The following is a 22622-nucleotide window of genomic DNA, read 5'->3' as shown; positions in this document are numbered from 1 at the left end:
CTCCACCTCCCGGGCTCAAGTGATCTTCCTCGTTAGGTTTTCTGAAAGAATTTGAGAAAGATTGACATTAATTCTTATTGAAATATTTGATAGAATTCTCCAGTAAAGCTGTCAGGTCCTGGGCTTTTCTTTGTTGGGGAGTTTTTAGTTACTGATTCAGTCTCCTTGCTAGTTATAGGTCTGTTGAAATTTTCTATTTTTTTGTTATTCAGTCTTGGTAGGTTTATGTTTCTAGGAATTAATCCAGTTTCTTGTATATTATCCAATTTGTTGGTAGGTAATTATTCATAGTAGTCTTTCTTTTCTTTTTTTTGAGAAAGTCTCTCTCTGTCATCGAGGCTAAAGTGCAGTGGCACAATTATGGCTCACTACAGCCTCAGTTCTCCTGCCGCAACCGTTGGTAGGTGGTACTACACAGGCAGACTCACCCATGCCAGCTAATTTTTGTGTTTTTTGTAGACACAGGTGTTGTCATGTTGCGCAGGCTGGTTTCCACCTCCTGGGCTCATGTGATCTGACCACCTTGGCCTCCCAAACTGCTGAGATTGCAGGCGTGAGCCACTGTACCTAGCCCATAGTCTCTTATAATTCCTTTTATTTCTGCGGCATCCAGTTGTAATGTCTCCTCTTTTACTTCTTATTTTAGTTATTTCAATCTTCTTTCTTTTGTTCTTAATAAAGCTAAGGGTTTGTCAATTTGTTGATCTTTTCAAAAAACCAACTAGCTTGTTGATTTTTGCCCCCTATTTCTCTATTCTCTATGTCATTTAATTCTACTGTAATCTTTATTATTTCTTTCCTTCTGTTTTTTATTTTTGAGATGGAACCTTACTCTGTTGCCCAGGCTGGAGTGTAGTGACATGCTCTCAGCTCACTGCAACCTCCATCTCCCGAGTTCAAGTGATTCTCCTGCCTCAGCCTCCCAAGTAGCTGGGACTACAGGCGCCTGCCACCACACCTGGCTAATTCTTTGAATTTTTAGTAGAGATGGGGTTTTACTCTGTTGGGCAGGCTGGTCTCAAACTCCTGACCTCAGGTGATCTACTCACCTTAGCCTCAAAAAGTACTGAGATTATAGGCGTGAGCCACCACGCCAAGCACCTTCTCCTAATTTTGGATTTAGTTTGTTCTTTTTTTAGTTCCTTATGTTATAGTTTGGTTTTTTTTATTTGAGAGCTTAATTCTGTAATAATTTTTAAGAACACATCTTTTGCATGGTTTAAAAAAAGCCATAAACAATGTCAAAAAAACAAATGCCTGCTATCCAAATGTCACATAAAGGGAAAAACAAAAACAAATGCCATACCAAAAGAAAATATTTCCTTCCTTCCCTTCCCTCTTCCCTTCTTTCTTTCCTTCCCTTCCCACTTTCCTTCCCTCTTCCCTTCCCCATTTCCTTCCCTTCCCTCTTTGCTTTCATCCGTCCGTCCGTCGGTCCATCCGCCTTGTCTTTCTTGACAGAGTGTCACTCTGTTGCCCAGGCTGGAGTGCAAGTAGTGCAATCATGGCCCAGGCAGCCTCAACCTCCTGGGCTCAAGTGATCCTCCTGTCTCAGCCTCCTTAGTAGCTAGGCCTACAGGCACATGCCACCACATGGGCAGTTTTTTATTTTTTGTAGAGGTAGGGTTTTATTATGTTGCCCAGGCTGGTTATATACTCCTCCCATGTTGGCCTCCCAAAATGCTTGGATTATAGGTATGAGCCCCTGCACCTGGCCAGAAAAGATTTCTAATATAAGGAAAAATAAACAGAGAAGGCTGGAAGAAAAAAAGTGACTAAGTGACATGAACATTCACTTCACTTAAAAACAGACAACATCAAATGGCCCTTATGTCCTCTGCAAAAAGCTTTAATCTCACTAATGATCAAGGAAACACAAATTAAAACTATACTAGGATACCAGTTCTCAGCTGTCAAGTTGGCAGCAATCAAAAAACTAGACAACACACTCCAAAGGTGAGGCTGTGGGGTTGCAGTATACCTGTACATTGCTAGTAGTAATGAAGGGTGGTAAAAACCCTTTTTGGGGAAGAATTTTCCAAGATGTGACAAAATTGATACTTACTTGCTTTTTTATTTAGAATTCTCTCATCAGAATTTACTCTGAAAGATATGCCCTAATTAGTATAAAAACATATTTATAGAAGGCTATTTGTTACAGCATTCTTTTTAATTGTAAAATATTAGAAACACCTACACGTCCAGACATAGGATAATAGTTTAATAAACTGTGTACAGTAGAGTACTGTACAGCTATAAAAAAGAATGAAGAATGCTGATAGAGAGTGATTTCCAGGGAGTATTGTTCAGTGGAAAAAGCAAAGTGCAAAAAATATAATACACTTCTTTTGTTCATGAAAGACAGGGACATGAAAAGATATACATGTCTGCTTATTTTTATAAAAAATTATAAATATATGTATCTGCTACCTATAGACAGGAGGGTGGGTGGGATGGGGGTAGAAGTGATTGCTGGGGTAGTAATAATTCTTTAAGCTAACTTTTTGGTATAGTTTTGGCTTTTGGAACCATGTTAATTTTTAATCAGCAAGATTGGGAAAGACTTATGGAATATAAACAAAAAAATCAACCTAACTCTGTGAACTATAGAAACACACCAAAGCAGGAAAAGATGAAAACTAACTCAAATAGCTTTTTACCGTGATACTTTAATTATATGTCCTAAGTCTAAAGACCAAAAGGACTACAAGTAAACACTGAACACTAGTTAGAAGATTTATTTTTCATATTGGCATAAGATAGCAATTTTTGGCTGGTCGCAGTGACTTACGCCCATAATCCCAGCTCTTTGGGAGGCCAAGGTGGCCAGATTGCTTTAGCCCAGGAATTTGAGGACAGCCTGGGTAACACGGTAAAACTCCGTCTCTACCAAAAATGCAAAAAAAAAAATTAGCTGTGTCTGCACCTGTGGTCCCAGCTACTCATGAGTTTGAGGTGAGAGGATTGCTTGCGCCTGGAAGGTGGAGTTTGCGGTGAGCTGAGATCATGCCACTGCACTCCAGCCTGGGTGACAAGAGTGAGACCCTGTCTCAAAAAAATAATTTTTAAAATGTACTTCCTGTGTATGGTAGGGTTGAGAAATGAGTAAAATATATTGAGAATATCGTGAACCAGGTTTTGTCCTATTAGAGAAGGGAATTATACATGGAAAGAAGGAAAATTAGAATGATGTTGAATTGGAAATGGAAGTATTAATATGAACTTATCATTTTAAATATAGTTAGAAACATATGTTATACATGTATGAATTTCTTGATCCATCAAAAGGGCTTAGAAAAGATACCCAACAGCACTGAGTACCCCTGCTTCTAAGATGTTGGGTTTTTTTGTGTGTGTTTTTTTTTAATACAGAGTCTCGCTCTGTTGCCTAGGCTGGAGTGCAGTTCCGCTCACTGCAGCCTCTGCGGGTTCAGGGGATTCTTCTGCCTCAGCCTCTCAAGTAGCTGAGACTACAGGAGTGTGCCACCACACCCGGCTAATTTTTGTATTTTTAGTAGAGACGGGTTTCACTGTGTTAGCCAGGATGGTCTTGATCTCCTTACCTTGTGATCTGCCTGCCTTGGCCTCCCAAAGTGCTGGGATTACAGGTGTGAGCCACCACACCCAGCCAAGATCTTGGTTTTTAAATGCCATTCATTTTTCCCTAAAAGGAGCCACATCTTCCTTGAAGAAAGGTATAATTCTAGGGCTGGAGCAGGAAAAGTACCTCATGAGCATGGAATATCTTATGTCATAAAACAACTGCTCAAAATGATGGAACTGTGTCCAAAGGACATGAGAGTCAGTATGAAGGGACTCCTATTGGTCAAATCTGCAAAAATATGAGCATCAAAATAATGATAGTAACAGAATAATCATGGAATAAAATGAGAATCAGTGGGCTCATGTTGAGATAAATAACTAGGGGAGAAAGGAAAGCTTTTTCTTTCTTTTTTTCTTTGGAGATATGGAGTCTTGCTCTTTCGCCCAGGCTGGAGGGCAATGGCACAATCTTGGCTCACTATAACCTCCCCCTCCCAGGTTCAAGCAGTTCTTGTGCCTCACCCTCCCAAGTAGCTGGGACTACAGGCTTGCGCCACCATGCCCAGCTAATTTCTGTATTTTTAGTGGAACAGGGTTTCACCATGTTGGTCAGGCTGGTCTTGAACTCCTGACCTTGGGTGATCTACCCTCCTCGGCCTCCTAAAATGCTGAGATTACAAGTGTGAGTAACCGTGCTGGCCAGGAAAGCTTTTTCTTATAATAAATAACAACTAATAAATGTAGAAGAAATGGTGGAGCTATAAAATTATCATATTGTAGTTGTTATTATAATAATTGATTCCGTTGCTTCAGCAGCACATATACTAAAATTGGACCAATGCAGGGAAGATTAATATGACCTCTGAGTAAGGATGACACAAAACTTGTGAAACGTTCCATTAAAAATAATTTTTTTTTATATGCCAGCTACAGTGGCTCACACCTGTAATCCAGTTACTTTGGGAGGTCAAGGCAGGAGAATCCCTTGAGCCCATGAGTTTGAGACCAGCCTGGGCAACATAGAGAAACCCCATTTCTATTTAAAAAAAAAAAAAGAGTTGATTTCACCAAGAATTATCAATGGATGCTAAAACTAGTGAGTTGAAAGGATGACAAAGTATATAATATTTATAGTCTCAAAAGTATCCTCCTATAAATTACTTGTTAATTATAAGGGGAAGAATGGTAACTACAGTGAATTTATTTAGCAGATACCATGTTCAGCAAAGTAACCAACTTTGCAATTAAAGTTATATTACCATAACGGAGCAGATGCATCCTGACATCATGTTTTGAGAAAAACATTACTTCTGGCTGGGCATGGTGGCTCATGCCTGTAATCCCAGTGCTGCATTTTGAGGGCTGAATTAGGAGGATTCCTTGAGACCAGTAGTTTGAGACCAGCCTGGGCAATGCAGTAAGACTCCCATCTTTACCACCCACCCCCAAAAAAAAGAAGACAACAAATTATTTCTATGGAATTTCTGCCAAAATGTGTAACCTTAAACTAATTATAAGAAAATATGAAACAATCCAAAATTGAAGAACATTTTACAAAATAATTAGTCTGTACAAAAATATCAAGATAATAAAAGAAAAAATAAGGCTGAGAAACAGTTCTGGATTATAGGAGAATCAAGAGACAGGTCAGGACAACTAAACATGTGGGATTTCCTCCAGTAGATCCCAGATCAGGAAGAAGGGTGCAGGGAAAACCTATAGAGGACATTATTGAGACAACTGGCTATGTTGGAATATGGATTGTGGGTTAGATTATAGTTTGTATCAATGTTGAATTTCTGGATTTTGGCTGGGCTCAGTGGCTCACACCTGTAATCCTCGCATTTCAGGATGCTGAGGTGGGTGGATCACTGGACCCCAGTTCAAGTCCTGCCCTGGGCAGTATACATAGCAAGACCTCATCTAAAAAAAAAAAAAAAAAAAAAAAAAATAGAAAGAAAAAAGAAGAATTTCTGGATTTTGTTGTTTTGTTTTTTTGAGACAGTCTCACTCTGTTGCCCAGGCTAGAGGGCAATGGTGTGATCTTGGCTTACTGCATCCTTCACCTCCTGGGTTCAAGTGATTCTCCTGCCTCAGCCTCCTGAGTAGCTGGGATTACAGGCAGGTGCCACCATGCCTGGCTAATTTCTGTATTTTTAGTAGAGACAGTTTCACCATGTTGGTCAGGCTGGTCTCGAACCCCTGACCTCTATTGATCCACCCGCCTGGGCTTCCCAAAGTGTTAGAATTACGGGTGTGAGCCATTGCACCCAGCCAATTTCTGGATTTTGAATAATTTCCTGGGGTTATATAAGACAGAATTGCTTATTTTTAGGAAATATGTTTGAAATATTTCTGGAAAAAGAAGTACATGTACTTTGATCTCAGCAGTTATTGGAATTAATTCTAAGAAAATAATTAGACATGTGCTAAGGTGAAAATACCGAATTATTCTATAAATAGTTACAAAAATTTGGAAATATCAGATCATAGTCTATATGGGATAAAAAAATTAATTAATTAAAAAAATAAAAATTTGGAAGTAACCTAGTATCTGATAATAAGGAGTTGTGTAAGTCAATCATGGCACATTCATGCAGAGAAATACTATGCAGCCCTTAAAAGTTATGTTACACAGTGAGATGTTTCCAGTTGCCTTAGTGGAGGTTTTCTGGTTGCAGGAAACAGAGGCCAACTTACAAAGGCTACCTTAAATACCTGAAGTAGGTCATAGAAACACAACATTTGAGAAACCCCTAGAAAGGAGAGAGAACTCTGGGAATCTCAACCTTGAAGTTAAAACCTTCCTTCTTTCTAGGGCATTGTCACGTGGTCATTAAAGTTACACCATTTTAGGACCCGCAGTTTCTTGATTCAGAGTTTAAATTCCAAAAAGAAAAAGGAAAAAAAAAGAATCTCATTGGTCTAACTCTTATAAGGACTATATTTACTTTACAGAGAGGTATGGATGGATAGTTTGTGTGTGGATTAGGCCCATTCTTACACAAAAGGAAACTGTTTTTTGTGCATTAGGAAGCTACTTCAGCTGTTATCTATCTCAGTAAGATTTTGTAAAGTTTTTTTTTTTTTTTTTTAAGGAGAATACAAAATACAGCGTACAGTATGATTCCATTTTGTGGAACTATAGAGTGAACTTTGGGGTGGGGGTCAAAAATCAAGACTTTGGTTTGGAGGTGTTAATTTTGAGATTCCTATTAGACATTCAAGTAGAGAGCTGAAATTTTTTTGTGCCCAGAGTGGCAAACAAGTAACATCTGCCCTTATGTTTTTCTAGATCAAAATCAATCCTGTTCCTGTGGCATAGAACTGAGGGGTCTCAACCAAGTTTTCTTTCAGACAGTTAAGCAAATCCTAAGCTGCTTTTCTTGAAAAATAATGAGTGTTCTCCAGGCACCCGCACAGCACTCATTCCATTTGAGGCAGGATTTCCTGCCTGGCACAGATGCATGTTAGACTCAATATTCTGTTCCCACCCACCTCCCCACATCTCTGTCAACTCTTTGTCTGGTATGTTGAGCAGTCACATATCATTCTGGACTTCATTTTCCTCCTCCATAAAAATTATCCTTGGCTTCTTTTATTTATGTTTTTTATTTTTATTTCTAATTGGTCTAAATCAAATTATAAATAAAAATCACCTAAATATTCTCTTTCCTTTTTTTTTTTTTGAGATGTCACCCAGGCATGAGTGCAGTGGCATGATCTTGGCTTACTGCAACTCTGCCTCCCTGGTTCAAGGAATTCTCCTGCCTCAGCCTTCCAAGTAGCTGGGACTACAGATGTGTGCCACCATGCCTGGGTAATTTTTGTATTTTTAGTAGAGACAGGTTTTCACCATATTGGTCAGGCTGGTCTTGAACTCTTGACCTTGTGATCCACCCTCCTCGGCCTCCCAAAGTGCTGGGATTACAGGTGTGAGCCACTTGGCCCCCCTTTACCTTTTTTTTCTTTTTCAAACAAATGAGGCAGTGATAGTTCAGCTCATAGTTCAGCTCACAGTGGTAAACACTTTTAAGAGCTGGAAGCTAATAAATGCAAATGTTTAATTTTTCAGATATCCACACAGAAGCAGTTCAGGCCGCGCTGGCAAAGCATAAAGAACAGAAGATGGCTTTGCCCATGCCAACCAAAAGACGATCCACATTTGTTCAGTCTCCTGCAGATGCCTGCACACCTCCTGGTAGGTTTATCAGAGCTTTTTCTCTGTGACAGTTACTACCTTGATGTTCCTGAAATAAGTTCTGCTATTTCTTTTCTGAGGTAAGAACCAGAATCTTCTCCCCACCATTAGTGCAATGTAAGATAACTGTGAAGGTGACAGGTTTTGCTTTTCACCTCATAAATAGCCCACAAAAGATGCCTTAAGAGTAAAACTATTCAAAACAAAACAAAACAAAAACTTTCCTTCTGAATTCCAGCCTTTTCCCCCGCCCCCCATAATCCCCAAACTTATATAGTTATAAATACAGGCCAAAGCTTAGGCCAAAATCCTGCTGTGGTTAAATAGCCACTTTCATTGTCACCGAAAATACCACTTGTAGTCATATATTTATTTCATTTATACTCCTAGACCAAATGCTTCATCTCTGCAGCAAGCATAAGAATAGTTGGACTTGGGACAAAAGTTTGTGTGTCATTAACGATTATGGAAGAGCAATCATGCAAAGTTGTAATAGACCTGCAAAACATATATAAGTGTGTTTATGTGTGTGTGCGTTAATGTATTTTGTACACATTTATGTATTTTTAAGAATCTACTTTTTATAATGGGGTCATGAGATCAGTGGGAACTAGGTATCTTTATACCATCCATGTTCACCATACTTGGAATCCTTATACCCCCTAAAGTAAATTTAAGAGTTATAACTTCATATTTGAGGAATAACTGGAAATAATCTAAGTTGTCTTGTCTGTACAGAATCTTTCCCAAAGTTTTTAAAAACCTTTAAAAAAATTTTTTTTATACTTCTCTAGTGGAAGCTTAAAAAAAATTTTTTTAGATCAAATTCCAGACAAGATCTTGATATAGGCCTTTGAGACTAAGCATAGTAAATCTATTTCAGAGCCTCAATAGTGTCTCTCTTCCTACTTTTATGTTACTGGTAATGAAATCTTTGGAAACAAATTTCCTCATACGTTTTTGGTCTAAACTACTTATTACGTATTTGGGGAGATTCCTAGGTTGCCTTGTGGTTGACTTTTATTTACAGCTGTCAAGTGTTTAAGCTGTTTATACTGATCCTATTCCCTGATCCAGATTAATATTAATAGTTTTCTCCATGGTTTTGGCTAACTTCTCAGAGCATTTAGGTATGCCGTGGGCTCATTAACTGTGTGTGCTTTTTTTCTTCACATCTGTGGTGTCAATATGTTTGAAAGAGAAATAGCTCTGTGGCTTCAAGTGTTTCTCAAAATGTAGGACAGGATACCTCTACCCAGCTATCACAGTAAGACAGTTTGTGTCTCTAATGGTGCATACTTCAAACCTACTCATTGAAAATCTTGGATGGTTTCCCTTCTACATTAGTACAGCGCAAGTTGGGTCCTCATGGACAAAGGGGGCTCTCAGTTTAGTAGCTATTCTTTTCTGGCAGATTACACTGCAGTGTGGCTGAGGGTTCAGTTGCAGTAAATGGCAAAGGGTAGGGAGCAGCATGACATATAGTTCTTAGAAACAATTCCCTCTAAAGCTGTATCAAAGACATGCAGTTTCAGAGTAAATAGGCTGCTCTCAAGGCTTTGGGTGAAATGTGAGAATGCAGCAAAGGACCTTGAGAATGCTCAAAAGGAGTGGAAACCTTTTCTAACCCCTTTTACAAAAGTCACTGCCTGAGAGGAATTTACCAGCTCTAGAAACAAATCACAGCTGTTCGCTGAATGAGACTGTAGTCCTTTAGAATTTGCTATAGGCCTCTGTATTTCTAAACACTAATGTTCTCCTCTGTCTGCAGCTTTGGAGATGTGGCCTAATGTTCTCCATCACCTTATGTGTTTCAAAAATTTTATGATTACAAAGCTTTAGTCCTCTCTCCTAAGACTTGTATCCAGCAGAACAGTAACAAAAAGTTTCTGTACCCCTTTATCTCCTGTTCTGGAGATCTCTGAATAGTATCTGAGAAGCCTTCATGTGCTGTGAGGGACATCTGTGTTGCCAGATAGAAGAGGAATTCTCTCACAACAAGGGGAAACATTGAGCACACCCTGCATAGTGATTTCTCACACAGCCTCCACATGGGATGTCTTGATGCTGTCTTGCGACAATTACACACATGCCTAAGACAAATACTTTGCTCTAGTGAGGAAATGTGGGAAGAACTCTATTATAAGGCTTCCATTAGCACCTTTCATTTTAGGGAGTAGAATTTGCTGTTCCCACATTAGGAATCAGATTCCATTCTCTAAGAGCTACCAATTGGCTGTTTCCAATGCCAGTTGTAGTTTAACCCTACATCAGTATCTCCCAGAACTTGTTACAGCCTAATCCAAGCATGTGGAATAGGTTTTATCTTGCATATCTACTCTGATAGCCACAGAAACACTGAAGCTTACAAGAATGCCAAGGCTGCATTCAAGGGAAGGGAAGCTCAAGAGAAGGGAAGGAGGAAGAAAATTTACATTAATCGATGCTGTTATAGGCTGTTTTTTTTTTTTTTTTTAAATCAGCTTCTGGCCAGGGATAAAAGTGACCTAAAAACAGTTGTGGGCTGGGCATGTTGGCTCATACCTGTAATCTCCATATTTTGGGAGGCCAAGGTGGGAGGATTGCTTGAGCCTAGGACAGGAGTACCCTGTGCAATATAGTGAGACCCCATCTCTACAAAAAATAAAACAATTAGCCAAGTGTGGTGGTGCACGTCTGTGGTTCCAGCTACTTGAGAGACTAAGGTGGGAGGATCACTTGATCCAGAGGTTGAGGCTGCTGTGAACCGAGATCAATCCACCTTACTCCAGCCTAGGAAATAGAGTGAGATTCCATATCTTTAAAAAACAAACAAGCAAAAAATTGTGCCACTCTGGCAGGGAAAAATTAGCCTAACGTTTTACAGGATTTAGTTGCCTCTTTATTTGTTTGCTGCCTGAGATGTTACAGCGTACATTGTAAAGCGCATCTTGGGTCAAGGTATCACTCTGCACTTGCTGTCCTGTATGCATCTGGTTTCAGGGATGACTTACAGAATACACTAGCCAGTCAGCTTCTTTGGGAGGCACTCAACAAATAACTTTGAATTACTGAATTTATGAAAATTTAGAGCTGTTCTTTTTGAGGGATTTAATAAAAAAGGATTAAGGAGTAAAATATGTCAGAAATTTTGGCTTTATTTATAGTACCATATAGTCTGGAAAATATGGTAACTAGTTGGCATGGGAAATAATTCGTCTTTTGTTCACAAATCACTCTTAAATGATAAGATGTCAGTCACCCTAAAATTTGCTTATTGATATGTACACTAATTTCTATCTTGTAGATTAGAAAATTTAAATTCTCTAAATTGATAGCAATCTATGGTTCTTTTAGTGCCTGTGGCCTTTTTCAGAGTCTCTTAGACTGCTTGAATTACTGCCATCCAGTTCCCTTTATGTGCTGAAATCATTTACTAATGTCATGAGGCAATTACCTCAGCTCTTTCTTTGTAGGGGTTCTTTGTGTAACGCTATTACTCATTCATACAGCAAAGCACAATGCAAAAACTACAGCATATATTTTTTCCCTCTAAGCTTTTTCTGTACTCTTGTGTACTTACCCTTTGCTGCATTCTGAGAGTACACAGATGACCAAATAGACCACTTAATGACCCTAAAGCACAGTAAGCCATTTCAACTGGCTTAAATTTAGAAGTCTGTCTCACACAGGGCTCTGCTTGAGAGTAGCTAGAGTAATTCATAGGGCCAGAAAACAAGGAGAATTTCCCTTTTTTTTTTTTTTTTTGAGACAGCCTCTGTTGCCCAGGCTGGAATACAATGGCTCAATCACAATTCACTCTAGTCTCAATCTCCCAGGCTCAAGCGTTTCTCACACCTCAGCCTCCTAGTAGCTGGGACAGCAGCTACGTGTTGCCACACCCGGCTAATATTTTAATTTTTTTTGTAGAGATGGGGTCTCACTATGTTGCTTAGGCTGGTCTCAAACTCCTGGGCTCAAGAGATTCTCCCACATAAGCCTCCCAAAGTGTTGGGATTATAAGCATGAGCCAGCATACCCTGCTCTGTATTTCTGTATATGAAAATGATACCCAGGAACAGACTGGGATATTATCCTTTTAACCTACTTTAAGAACGCTTCATGGAATTATACATTACGGTGTGCAAAGGACTTTCAGGTACTAATGACTGCCCTGCATCATTTGTTTCTCATAAATATGCTGAAAAGTAGGAAGAGCAGATTTAGAGATGAGGAAATAAGCAGGTTCATAGTGGCTGAGTAATTTGCCCCAGGTCAAAAAGTAACCAAGTGTCAGACTCAAAATCTTCTTGGTTGTGTTCATTATTCTACTAAACTGTCATCTTTATTTAGAAAATTCTGCATACTTTATAGCCACGGCTCATGCCTGTAATTCCAGCACTTTGGGAGGCTGAGGCTGGAGGATCCTTTCAGCCCAGGAGTTTGAGACCATCCTGGGTAATAGAGCAAGAGATCTCATCTCTACAAATAATATTTTTTTAATTCATTCATAATGCTAAATAAAATAAAATTTTTAAAAATGAGCTGGACATGGTAGTGCATGCCTGTGGTTCTAGCTACTCAGGAGGCTTAAGTGGGAGAATCAGTTGAGTCAAGGCTGCAGTGAACCATGATCACAGCAGTGTACCCCAGCTTGGATGACAGAGTGACACCAGACCCTCATCTTAAAAAAAAAAAACAAAAACCTCTTTTCCTAGTAGGTACTCATATATATATGCATGGTACTGGAATGAGTATTTTTACAAACAAATTAAATAACTGTTGCCTTCTGAATGCTTATAGTCTAAAATATATATCAGTCTGTTAATTTGAACGTAGAATACCTGATGATTTACCAGTTTGGGGAGTCTTTCCTAAATATTCTAATTTTAACCTAAACCACAAAGTACACAGAGTTGGCAAATCAGACCTCCATAATAAATGTGCTGTAATTAATAGAGTCATATCATTTTAATAGTGTATTTCATGATTGGTATGGGTTACAACAAGTGGTCCCCAATTACTTGGGAGACTAGTGAATATCCAATGTTTTTAAGCCAAGACACAACAAGAACCCACGATATCCAGTTGAATTTGTTTGTTTCAATACCTGATTGTAAAATTTAAGGTTTGCTGATAAGAGTAACTTTATAGTTACCATTTATTGCATGACCTCCATGTACCAGTCAAAGGACCAAGTGCTTAACATATATTTTTTTCATTTTTAGTTCTCTCAGCAGTCTTCTACCCCATTTTACAAATGAAAAAACAGGTTTAGAGAGGCTCAATAACTTGCCCAGACTTCTGTTTTTAGACACATAACCGATCAGATCACCAGAGAAAGGTGGGAAAGAAAATGTTCTTTTAGAAATGCTGGGTAAAGTGTAACCAGCTTTTTTTTGAATGCATACAGGAGCAAGGGAGAATGATGAACAAATCCACTGCCTGTGGTGAGGAATATCAGTAAATGGGGGACCTTAATTTTAACTACAGTAATAAAACGTTGGGCCTGTTTAAGGTTGAGGTTGCAAGCTGGAATTAAGATCTCTGGAGGGAGTTACATCTTTAGCAGTCAAGTGAATTAGAAGAAGGTAACTTGTCAGCAAAAGATGTCAGAAAAGCTTGCCTGGTGCCTGGCCTTGAAATAACAGGGACGGGGCCCTTCCCTGAGAATTTGTGGTCAGTGGGTACAAGGTTTGAATGGCACTACCTGCCTGGTAAGAACTAACATTAAAAAGTGGCTGTAGGCTGATGATAACCCTGGGCACAAATGATCTTTGAAAGGACACGAACTCCATGGGGGACTTAGGGCTTCTACAGAGAAAGATCTACAGAATGTGAGCTAATAAATAAAAACACTGTAGAAATAATCTACCATGAGTGAGAGTGGAAAGAAAACACCAGACACCACGATTAAGACCCTGAGCTCTGATGTGCTCAACACCTATCAGTGGCAAAGCCGAGATTACAGTCTAGAGCAGCCTGACTTCGAAAGCCCATTTCTTAGGACACTTGGCATATTGCCTCCCATTCTGTTCTGTCCTTGAGTAAAGATTTTCTGGTTAATTGTGGAGCTCTAACAATTGCTGCTTATTTGATCTAGCTTTCAAATAGGCGGTCAATGAAAAAAAAGTCTTTTTACTTCCATATTTTTAATAAAAGTTTTGTAAACTGTTTTTTTATAGATATGGGAAAATACCTAAAAAAAAAAAAAAAAAAAACAGTGTTTGGAGATTCATTGTGGGTAGAGTGCCCTGGAGTAGTTACTCATGAGTGCCCCTTTTCTCAAAAGTATCTCAGCTAGTCAGGGAGCTCATGGACCTCCTGCCACTTAGCTTTCAGACCAGTTTTTCAGTACCCAGCCAGCTCTCTGTACACACAGACAGATTGCTGTGGGTAGTTCTGCAAGTCTCCCTAACCCTTGTCTGCTGAAGTTACCCCCCGCAGGTTAGGTATAGTGTTTGATTAAGCTGCCCAGAATTTGTAGCTCAGGGTAGGTTCCGGTTGGCCTTGCTTCTAGAGCTAACTTTTTGATCTTCTTTTCTGTATATTCTTTTGTTGTTGTTTTATTTTGGGAAGTGTTCTACAATCTATATATGCTTTTATTCCTGGCCTGCTCTCTCAGGACTCTAAAGATTTTCCTTCTCTAGCTTCAACTTTTTCCCTTGCCTGCATAGAAACTTCCTTTGCCTTTCTTTACAGTATTTCTGGAAGTCTTAAACTCCTCTATCCACCAAAGCAAAAGAAAATAACACTCTTCTGCCTGACGGTACCTCATCCCACCCAAACACACATGCCCACTCCTTTCCATGAGTTTCTAGATCATATATTATTGTCTTGGTGGGGGTTTTATTTATTTGTTCTTTGAAGTTCCCACTTGGGAGTCACCTCCCATTTCCTGGCCTAGTTCAGGTGACAGATTTTGTAGTGGTTATTAGGACGAGGTCTTGACTTACCTGCCATTCTAAGCTACAGTGTGGGTCTATAATCTTGATATATGAACCCAGTTGTAGGAACCTATTAGCAGATACTCTCTTTCTGGAAGCTTGTCTAATTTATACAGTATCCCTCAAGTGGACTGGCTCTTAGATGTTACTATCCTGTCACCAAGGCATATTTTCACCCCCGTGAATCTTTTTGTTTTGAGATAGGATCTCGCTCTGTCGCCCAGACTGGAGTGGAGTGACACGATCATAGCTCACTGCAGCCTAGATTTCCTGGGCTCAGAAGATCCTCCTGCCTCAGCCTCCCAAGTGCCTAGGCCTACAGATGATGTATGCCTGTAGTCCCAGCTACTCAGGAGGCTGAGGCGGGAAAATTGCCTGAGCCCGGAAAATCACCAGAGCCCAGGATGTCAAGATTGCAGTGAACCATAATCGCACCACCGCAGTTCAGCCTGAGCGACAGAATAAGACCCTGTCTTCCAAAAAAGACGTATCGATCATTCCTCTCCCCTAATACCGCCCCCCCCCAGATTTTCTCATAATCTCTCCATCTCACCTTTTTCCATCCCCAGGTAAACATTGATCTATTTTCTGCCACTGTACATTAGTTGCATATTCTAGAACTTTATACAAATAGAACCATACAGTCTTACTTTGCAGGGATGTGGATGCCTGACTTCTTTCACTCTGTATAATTATTTTGATATTCATTCATGTTGTTGTATAGATCACAAGAGTGAATCATTCTTTTTATTGCTGTAAGGTATACTATAATTTGTTTATATAATCCTTTGTTGATGGGCATTTAAGTTGTTTCTCATTTGTAGCTATTACAAATAAAGTTCCTATGAACATTCATATAAAAGTCTTTGTATAGATATATGCTTTCATTTCTCTTGAGTAAATACACAGGAGTGGAATGGATAAACAGTATAGTGTTTAAATTTTTTAAACATTTTTAGATAATACATTTTCTAAAACAGTCATTTCCACACATGGCTGAGGAAGAAGAGTGCAACAACAGTTAAGAAGTTAGTAGGCTGGGCATGGTGGCTCACACATATGATCACAGCACTTTGGGAAACTGAGGTGGGAGAATCGCTTGAGCCCAGGAGTACAAGACCAGTCTGGGCAACATGGCAGAATGCTGTCTCTACAAAAAAATACAAAACATTAGCCAGGCATGGTGATGCATGCCTGTAGTCCCAGCTACTCAGGAGGCTGGGGTAGGAGGATCACTTGAGCTCGAGAGCTGCAGTGAGCTGTGATTGCACCACTGCACTCCAGCCTGGGCTGGATTAGCAAATTTAGCACTTTTCCCAGATCAACAAGCTATATGTTTTATTGATTGATTGATTGATTGGTTAGTTGGATGATTGAGACCAGGTCTGGCCCTGTCACCCAGGCTGGAGTGCAGTGGCACAATCCTGGCTCAGTGCAGCCTCCACTTCCTGGGTTCAAGCCATCCTCTCAAGTAGCTGAGGCTACAGGCACATGCCACCACACTTGGCTGTTTTTGTATTTTTTGTAGAGACAGGGTTTTGTCATGTTGCCCAGGCTGGTCTCAAACTCCTGAGCTCAAGCAATCCATCTGCCTCAACATCCTAAAGTGCTTGAGATGACAGGCGTGGGCCAATGTGCCTGGCCAACACACTAATTGTTTATATGTTTTCTAATTGGTTATAAATGGATTATAGGCTACTGGTGACCAGTTTTCAGTAGTGCTTTGTTAAAATCACAGCAGATTATAAACTGAAAGACAAACTGTTTTCAAAATTGTTTTCTGTTGTATAGACATATTCATTATATATAAGACCTTAGGGATGATGTTTATAAGTGATAACAGTCATGAGTTTATGTTTAATCAGAGCAGAATCAGTGAGAAAACAATAAATTTCTATTAATTTAATTTTGCCCAAATTTCTACAAATTAATAACAATTTCCCGGGTGACATATTGCTTTAAAAAGTAATAATATTTAAAGGACCTTGTTTTGATTTTTTAAAAGATACAATCTCAGAGCAGTGATACATTTTATATTGACTTTACCATATAATCATCTTTTAACTTCACCCAGCTAGTTTCTTATCTGTGACCATAGAGTGAATTAGTCATGGTAAGCACCTCATTTCTCAGGTGGCATGATTTGGCATAGTATTATTTTCTTCTAACAACCTTTAGTCAATTTCTGTCATCTTTCCCTTCATGTTTATAGGCTGGAACTAGCCATTTAAATTGTTCTTAGGAAAAATTTCAGATTGTTCCAAATCAAAAAGAAATACATAGGCCAGGCGTAGTGGCTCATGCCTGTAATCCAAGCACTTTGAAGGCAGGCGGATCACCTAAGGTCAGGAGTTCAAGACTAGCCTGACCAACACGGTGAGCCCCTGTCTTTATTTAAAAAAAAAAAAAAAAAAGAAAGAAAAAAGAAATACATACTCCTTTTAACCATTCTCCTGGGGATGAGAAGGGGAATTAATGTTTATTGGCCAACAGTGTGGGCTGGCACTGCTGTGGGTGCTTTCTGTACATTCTTTGTTCATGGTCTCCCAGCTATGATTAGGATAAAGGGAAATTTCCTTAGCTTGTCTTATAAGGCGATTGGTAGCCTAGTGTTAATCTACTTGTCCATCCTTTATCTCCATGACTGTCAGTCTTGCATCCTGCACTCCGGCTAGTCTCTGTTTCTTTAACATCTTCAGAAAGTTTTCTGTCCCCTCCAGGCTTTCTTGAGTGCTGCCCCCTCTACCGACACTGCACTCTCCCAAACTCTGGGCCCTTGAGAACTAATTCCTACTTACCCATCAGGTCTTGGGTTAGGTCTTACTTCCTTGGGCGCCTGCCTTGAACTCCTCAAACTCGTCTCAGTCCCATAAGAGTAAAGATGATGTTTTCTTGCCCAACTTTTTATTCCTACCAACTAATGTAGTGTTTAGTGTGTTTGTCAGATGGACAAATAAGCAGACAGTCTTCTCAGATGGGTAATTTTATCCCCAAGTCACATAGCTAGTAAGAGATGGATCCCAGAGTTTGAATGGAAGGTTGACACGAAAGCCATGTTTTTCCACTACACTAAGCTGCCCCATGGTCATAAGTCATTAAACACTGAGGACTGGCAGGCAAACAAGGTAATTGAATTGAGACAATACTCCTAATTGCATAATTGATCCAATATAGAAACATAATGAAACCAATTTTCTGTAAACCTAATCGTGAAAATACTGGTTTTACTGTCTTTTGCAAATTGGGTTATTCTGATTTTAAACTTAAACAAATGAAAATATATGATACAATAAAAGCAGCCTGCAAATCCATTGGAGATTGTGGAATCTTGAGATAAGTTACCTTGAAAATACTTTATTTTTTATTTTGTTTATTTATATTTTGAGACAGAGTTTTGCTTGTTACCCAGGCTGGAGTGCAATGGCGTGATCTCGGCTCACCACAACCTCTGGCTTCTGGGTTCAGGCAATTCTCCTGCCTCAGCCTCCTGAGTAGCTGGGATTACAGGCACGTGTCATCATGCCCAGCTAATTTTTTGTATTTTTAATAGAGACAGGATTTCACCATGTTGACCAGGATGGTCTCGATCTCTTGACCTCGTGATCCACCCGCCTTGGCCTCCCAAAGTGCTGGGATTACAGGCGTGAGCCACTGTGCCCGGCAAAAATACTTTATTCTTAAGGTCAAATTCACCTGTCCCATGGGCCCTATCTCGACTTCCTTCCCTTTTTTAACATGTTTGCTAAGACAGAATATTTGCTTCCTGGGGTACAGTTGAAATGTTAGAATATTTTCTGAAAATTACACAAAACGCTTTCTTTAAAGGGGTACAGATGTGATTACTTCTTTTTTTCTTTAAATTTTCCTTTAATCACCCCTTAGATCTTATTCTTCTTTATGGACCTCATCACTTTATCTCCTTGTGATCTGGTCACTATCTCTCCACCCTCATTTTTATTGCCCCTTATCCCCCTTCAGAGTATTTGCTCTACTTACATAGAAGTATTTGAAATCCCTGACTGGGGGGTTGGTCCCATCCTGTGAAACCTTTTGATTACTCCCATTTCTTAGCATCTATTCTATTCTTTTGAAATTATCTGTGGGCTTCTGTGTCTCTTGTAAGCCTTTTTAGGGCACTTACTATGTCATAAACACTTATACACTTCAGAACCCCCAGGACTTGACATAGTTCCTGGCACATATTGTGATTAGTACTTTTTAAAAAGCAAAAACAATCAGTCTCAGGCCTCAGACCTCCCTCAGTATGAAATAATAAGTTGGAGGTAGTACAGAACAAGAAGCAAGGATATATAGTCATTATATAACTTTCTGGGGTTGTTTTTAAGATGGAGCCTCACTAGGTCTCACAAGCTGAAGGGCAGTGGCGCAACCTCCGCTCTTTGCAGCCTCCACCTCCTGGGCTCAAGTGATTCTTGTGTGCCTCAGCCTCCCGAGTAGCTGGGATTACAGGTGTGCATCACCATGCCCAGCTAATTTTTGTACTTTTAGTAAAGATCGGGTTTCTCCATGTTGGCCAGGCTGGTCTTGAACTCCTGACCTCAAGTGATTCACCCAGCTCAGCCTCCCAAAGTACTAAGATTACAGACCCAAGCCCCAGCGCCCAGCCCAATATTTTAACTTTCTCTCTTGCTGTGGGCCTGCAGAATTTAACTTCTGGATTAGATTAGTCATTTGTGGTTCAGGTTCTCATTGTGAGGTGCCAGCAGTTTTTTAGCCCCATTAGTTACGTATTTGGCTCTTTGAACCAAAACAGAACATGAACCTACAGTTTCACCTGAGTTAGAGGAAAGGGTTCTGCAGCACTAACCACGGAATGCTTAATTTTTAAAAACTGAATGAAATTCAATTCACAAATCATAAATCGTAACTCAAAAATCATTTAGAAAGGTTAATCTCACATCAGACCAAATACTCTCTTTAACTATATGCTTCATAAGCTTAGAACCTTGGAATAAATTTCTGACTTCTGTTTCCCTCAGCTTTTGCTTCCCTCTATTTGGTTGAGTTTTGTTTTTTTTTTTCCCCGCAGCATGCCTTTCTGATTTAGGCCTATTTTCCTGAAGTCAGAGCCAAGCTGAATGCAGACATCAGTGAATTTCTCACAATTCTTCTCCAACCAAAAATTAAGGAAAGAAATCCTGATGCTGTGCCTTCTCCTGCCATGCTTGGAAAGCTTACCTGTACCCCCTGACTGGCTGCCTTTCCTATTAAAGCCATGAGTGCCTCCAGGCTAAGGACTGTTTATGCCACTTCATTCCCCAGCACCTAGCTCATTGTTTGGCATATATTTTTGTTCGTTTGTTTTTTGAGATGGAGTCTGGGTCTGTTGCCCAGGATAGAGTGCAGTGGTATGATCGTGGCTCACCGAAACCTCCACCTCCCAGGTTCAAACGATTCTCCTGCTTCAGCCTCCCAAGTAATTGGGATCACAGGCACCCACCACTATGCCTGGCTAAGGTTTTGTATTTTTAGTAGAGATGGGGTTTCACCATGTTGGCCAGGCTGGTCTCAAACTCCTGACCTCAGGTGATCTGCCTGCCTCAGCCTCCCAAAGTGCTGGGATTACAGGCATGAGCCATGACGCTCGGCCTGGCAGATACGTTTTTAACAAGAATTAAGTTTTTGTGTCTCCCTGTTAAGATCATTTCCTTAGAGACTAATAAGTACCTTGTCAAAATCAGTGGAGCAGTCTATCACAAGTAGAGATTGAGGAAGACATATAAGTACTTCAGTATTATTTGAATATAAGTAGATGGACTAAAAAAACTTACAACAGAGAAGCAGTGAATGAAGTTTAAATATTCTGAAAGAGTTTAAAAGAAAACAATTAAAAATTACCAATGGAGTTAGGCTATTTTATATTTGTAGGCTTTAGTCCATAGACTTTTCCTTGAGATTCTTGAGAAACTTTACATATTAATCTACATTAAGAATGCGGATGTTTTGCTGGTGTCAAAACTGAATGTGTGATCAATGAGCAAGAACTGAAAAGTCTCTGTTCTAGGTAGGATCGAGAATTTCTTGTTTTCTAATTCCACACAGACACATCTTCGGCCTCTGAGGATGAGGGCTCTCTGAGACGCCAAGCTGCGCTCTCTGCTGCCTTGCAACAGAGCTTACAGAATGCTGAGTCCTGGATCAACCGTTCTATTCAGGGATCGTCCACTTCTTCATCCGCATCTTCTACGCTGTCCCACGGAGAGGTCAAAGGAACCAGTGGGTCTCTAGCTGATGTATTTGCCAATACTCGAATAGGTAGGAGCTGGATCTACCCAAGAAGCCCAAATTACCTTCCATTTGGCTCCCAGTATTCAGGAAATAGTTTATGGTTTGTGTTAGGTTTTTCAGTATGGCCCAAAAAATACAGTTAGAGAAAACATGACAGTTAATGAGACAAAGAAGGAAACACCAGCAATACATTTGTCGCAGGAATAACAGGTATCACCTGCATTATTGGTGAGTAGTATTGCCCACCTGAAGCCATAGCTATTTCCATAAGCAATACTCAAGCTGCAAGATATAACGCCAGTCTTAGTGTGGGGTTATCCCAACTGAAGAATATTCAGTCTATTAAAAGGTTGAAAAATGTAACATCTTAGATTTTCCCAGGATTGTTATCTGTATTCTGTTAAACCAAAAACACTAAACCTGAGCAAAATCTATACTGAGCCAGTATTAGTGAGGCCTTTTGTCTTCAGTGTAAAGACTGGATTTGTTGTCCTTGCTGCTGTGATATTGCTACACTGCAGTGTGCAGGCTGAGGATGTTGGTACTCTGTGAGCTGCTATCAATATACTGCAGATGCTACTATATGGAGCGTAGCTTTTGCTTGGCCCTGCTTTATGTTGTGTGTGGTTTTTTTTAAAGAGTTGTGACATCTGCAGATAAAGATACAGCTCAGATCTCTGCTTTTGCTTAATTGGTTGTTACAAATTACACTAAGTAATGTGTGTTAACATTATGTGTCTGTGATACCTTTCCCTTTCTTGACAATCTACATTTTGGTGTCTTAATTTTCATCTCAGTGACCTGTCTATATCGCCTCATAAATCTTTATTCTGTTAACTGATTTCTAAAAAGAGAAAAACTTGGAAAAATTTCAATTCAAGACTGTAATTTTTAAAGAAGTAGCTACCTTGAGGGTATGATTGCCCTCCTTAGAAAGCCACATGCCAACAACTGATGACTTGTCCTGCATGCTTTGCTCTGCCCTGCCATGCCATTTCCTGAGCCTGCTGAAGCAGCTACAAAGATGTGCACATTGACCACCGCTCCAGCCATGGAGGGTGAGCAGCAGAACCATGATTGCTGAGGTTTTATTTCCACATCTGTCTAAAAAATACCAATAGTACTGGTTAAACATATTATCCTAATACCCAGTTAACTTTTACCTGGATTTTTGTTAACAAGATATTTCATCCAGCCTCATATTTTTCATTGCTTCTAACTACCCTGTGAAAAGTTATTGGTTCAGTGACTCATAGAAACCCTTTTATCCACATTATTGCTTTCGGGATGTTTGTTGTAACAGGAGTAATTCATGTTCCTAATAGAAAAATTCAAAAATATAGGTAAAAGAAAAGTAAAATAACATATAATCTTACCTCCCATGGATGATACTTTAGTATTATTACTGCAGTGTATATTCTTCTAGATTTTACTTACATATGTAAGACTTTGGCTTTGATTTTACAAAAATGAACTGTCCTAAACATGATGTTAATAACCTGCTTTTCTTAGTATGTGATGAACATCTTTTATATCATTACAATTACACTATTATTTATATAGTTTCAATATACACCACTGTATGACTCTCTTCCCTGGTATATTTGGCCATTCCCCTATTAAATAGTATCCAGTTTTTTGCTATTAATAAAAACTGCTGGAATGAATGTGCTTGAACACAAAACTTTGTGCATTTGTCTGAT

The 22622-nt window shown here is 39.5% G+C and overlaps 1 protein-coding gene and 1 non-coding gene across 17 annotated transcripts in view; both read left to right on the top strand.

The window, feature by feature from the left end:
• Window positions 1-22622, top strand: part of DIP2B (DIP2 acetate--CoA ligase B (putative)) — a 265368-nt gene that overhangs the window by 164862 nt on the left and 77884 nt on the right. For 8 of the 16 annotated variants that reach the window (XM_035256790.3, XM_078336624.1, XM_017976053.4 and 5 more), the window contains exons 4-5: window positions 7619-7744; window positions 20734-20946. In XM_035256790.3, the coding sequence (XP_035112681.1) occupies window positions 7619-7744; window positions 20734-20946 (339 nt within the window). The remainder of the gene's footprint in view (window positions 1-7618; window positions 7745-20733; window positions 20947-22622) is intronic. The other 8 variants (XM_078336631.1, XM_078336628.1, XM_035256791.3 and 5 more) reach the window with 1 other exon arrangement.
• Window positions 4348-4458, top strand: LOC118144640 (U6 spliceosomal RNA). The gene has a single exon (XR_004729398.1). It is a non-coding gene; the product is annotated as a U6 spliceosomal RNA (small nuclear RNA).

The sequence above is a fragment of the Callithrix jacchus genome, chromosome 9, assembly GCF_049354715.1.
Source record: "Callithrix jacchus isolate 240 chromosome 9, calJac240_pri, whole genome shotgun sequence".
NCBI lineage: Eukaryota > Metazoa > Chordata > Mammalia > Primates > Cebidae > Callithrix > Callithrix jacchus.
The sequence above is the reverse complement of the archived record's forward strand: the minus strand, read 5'-3'. Positions and strand labels throughout refer to the sequence as shown.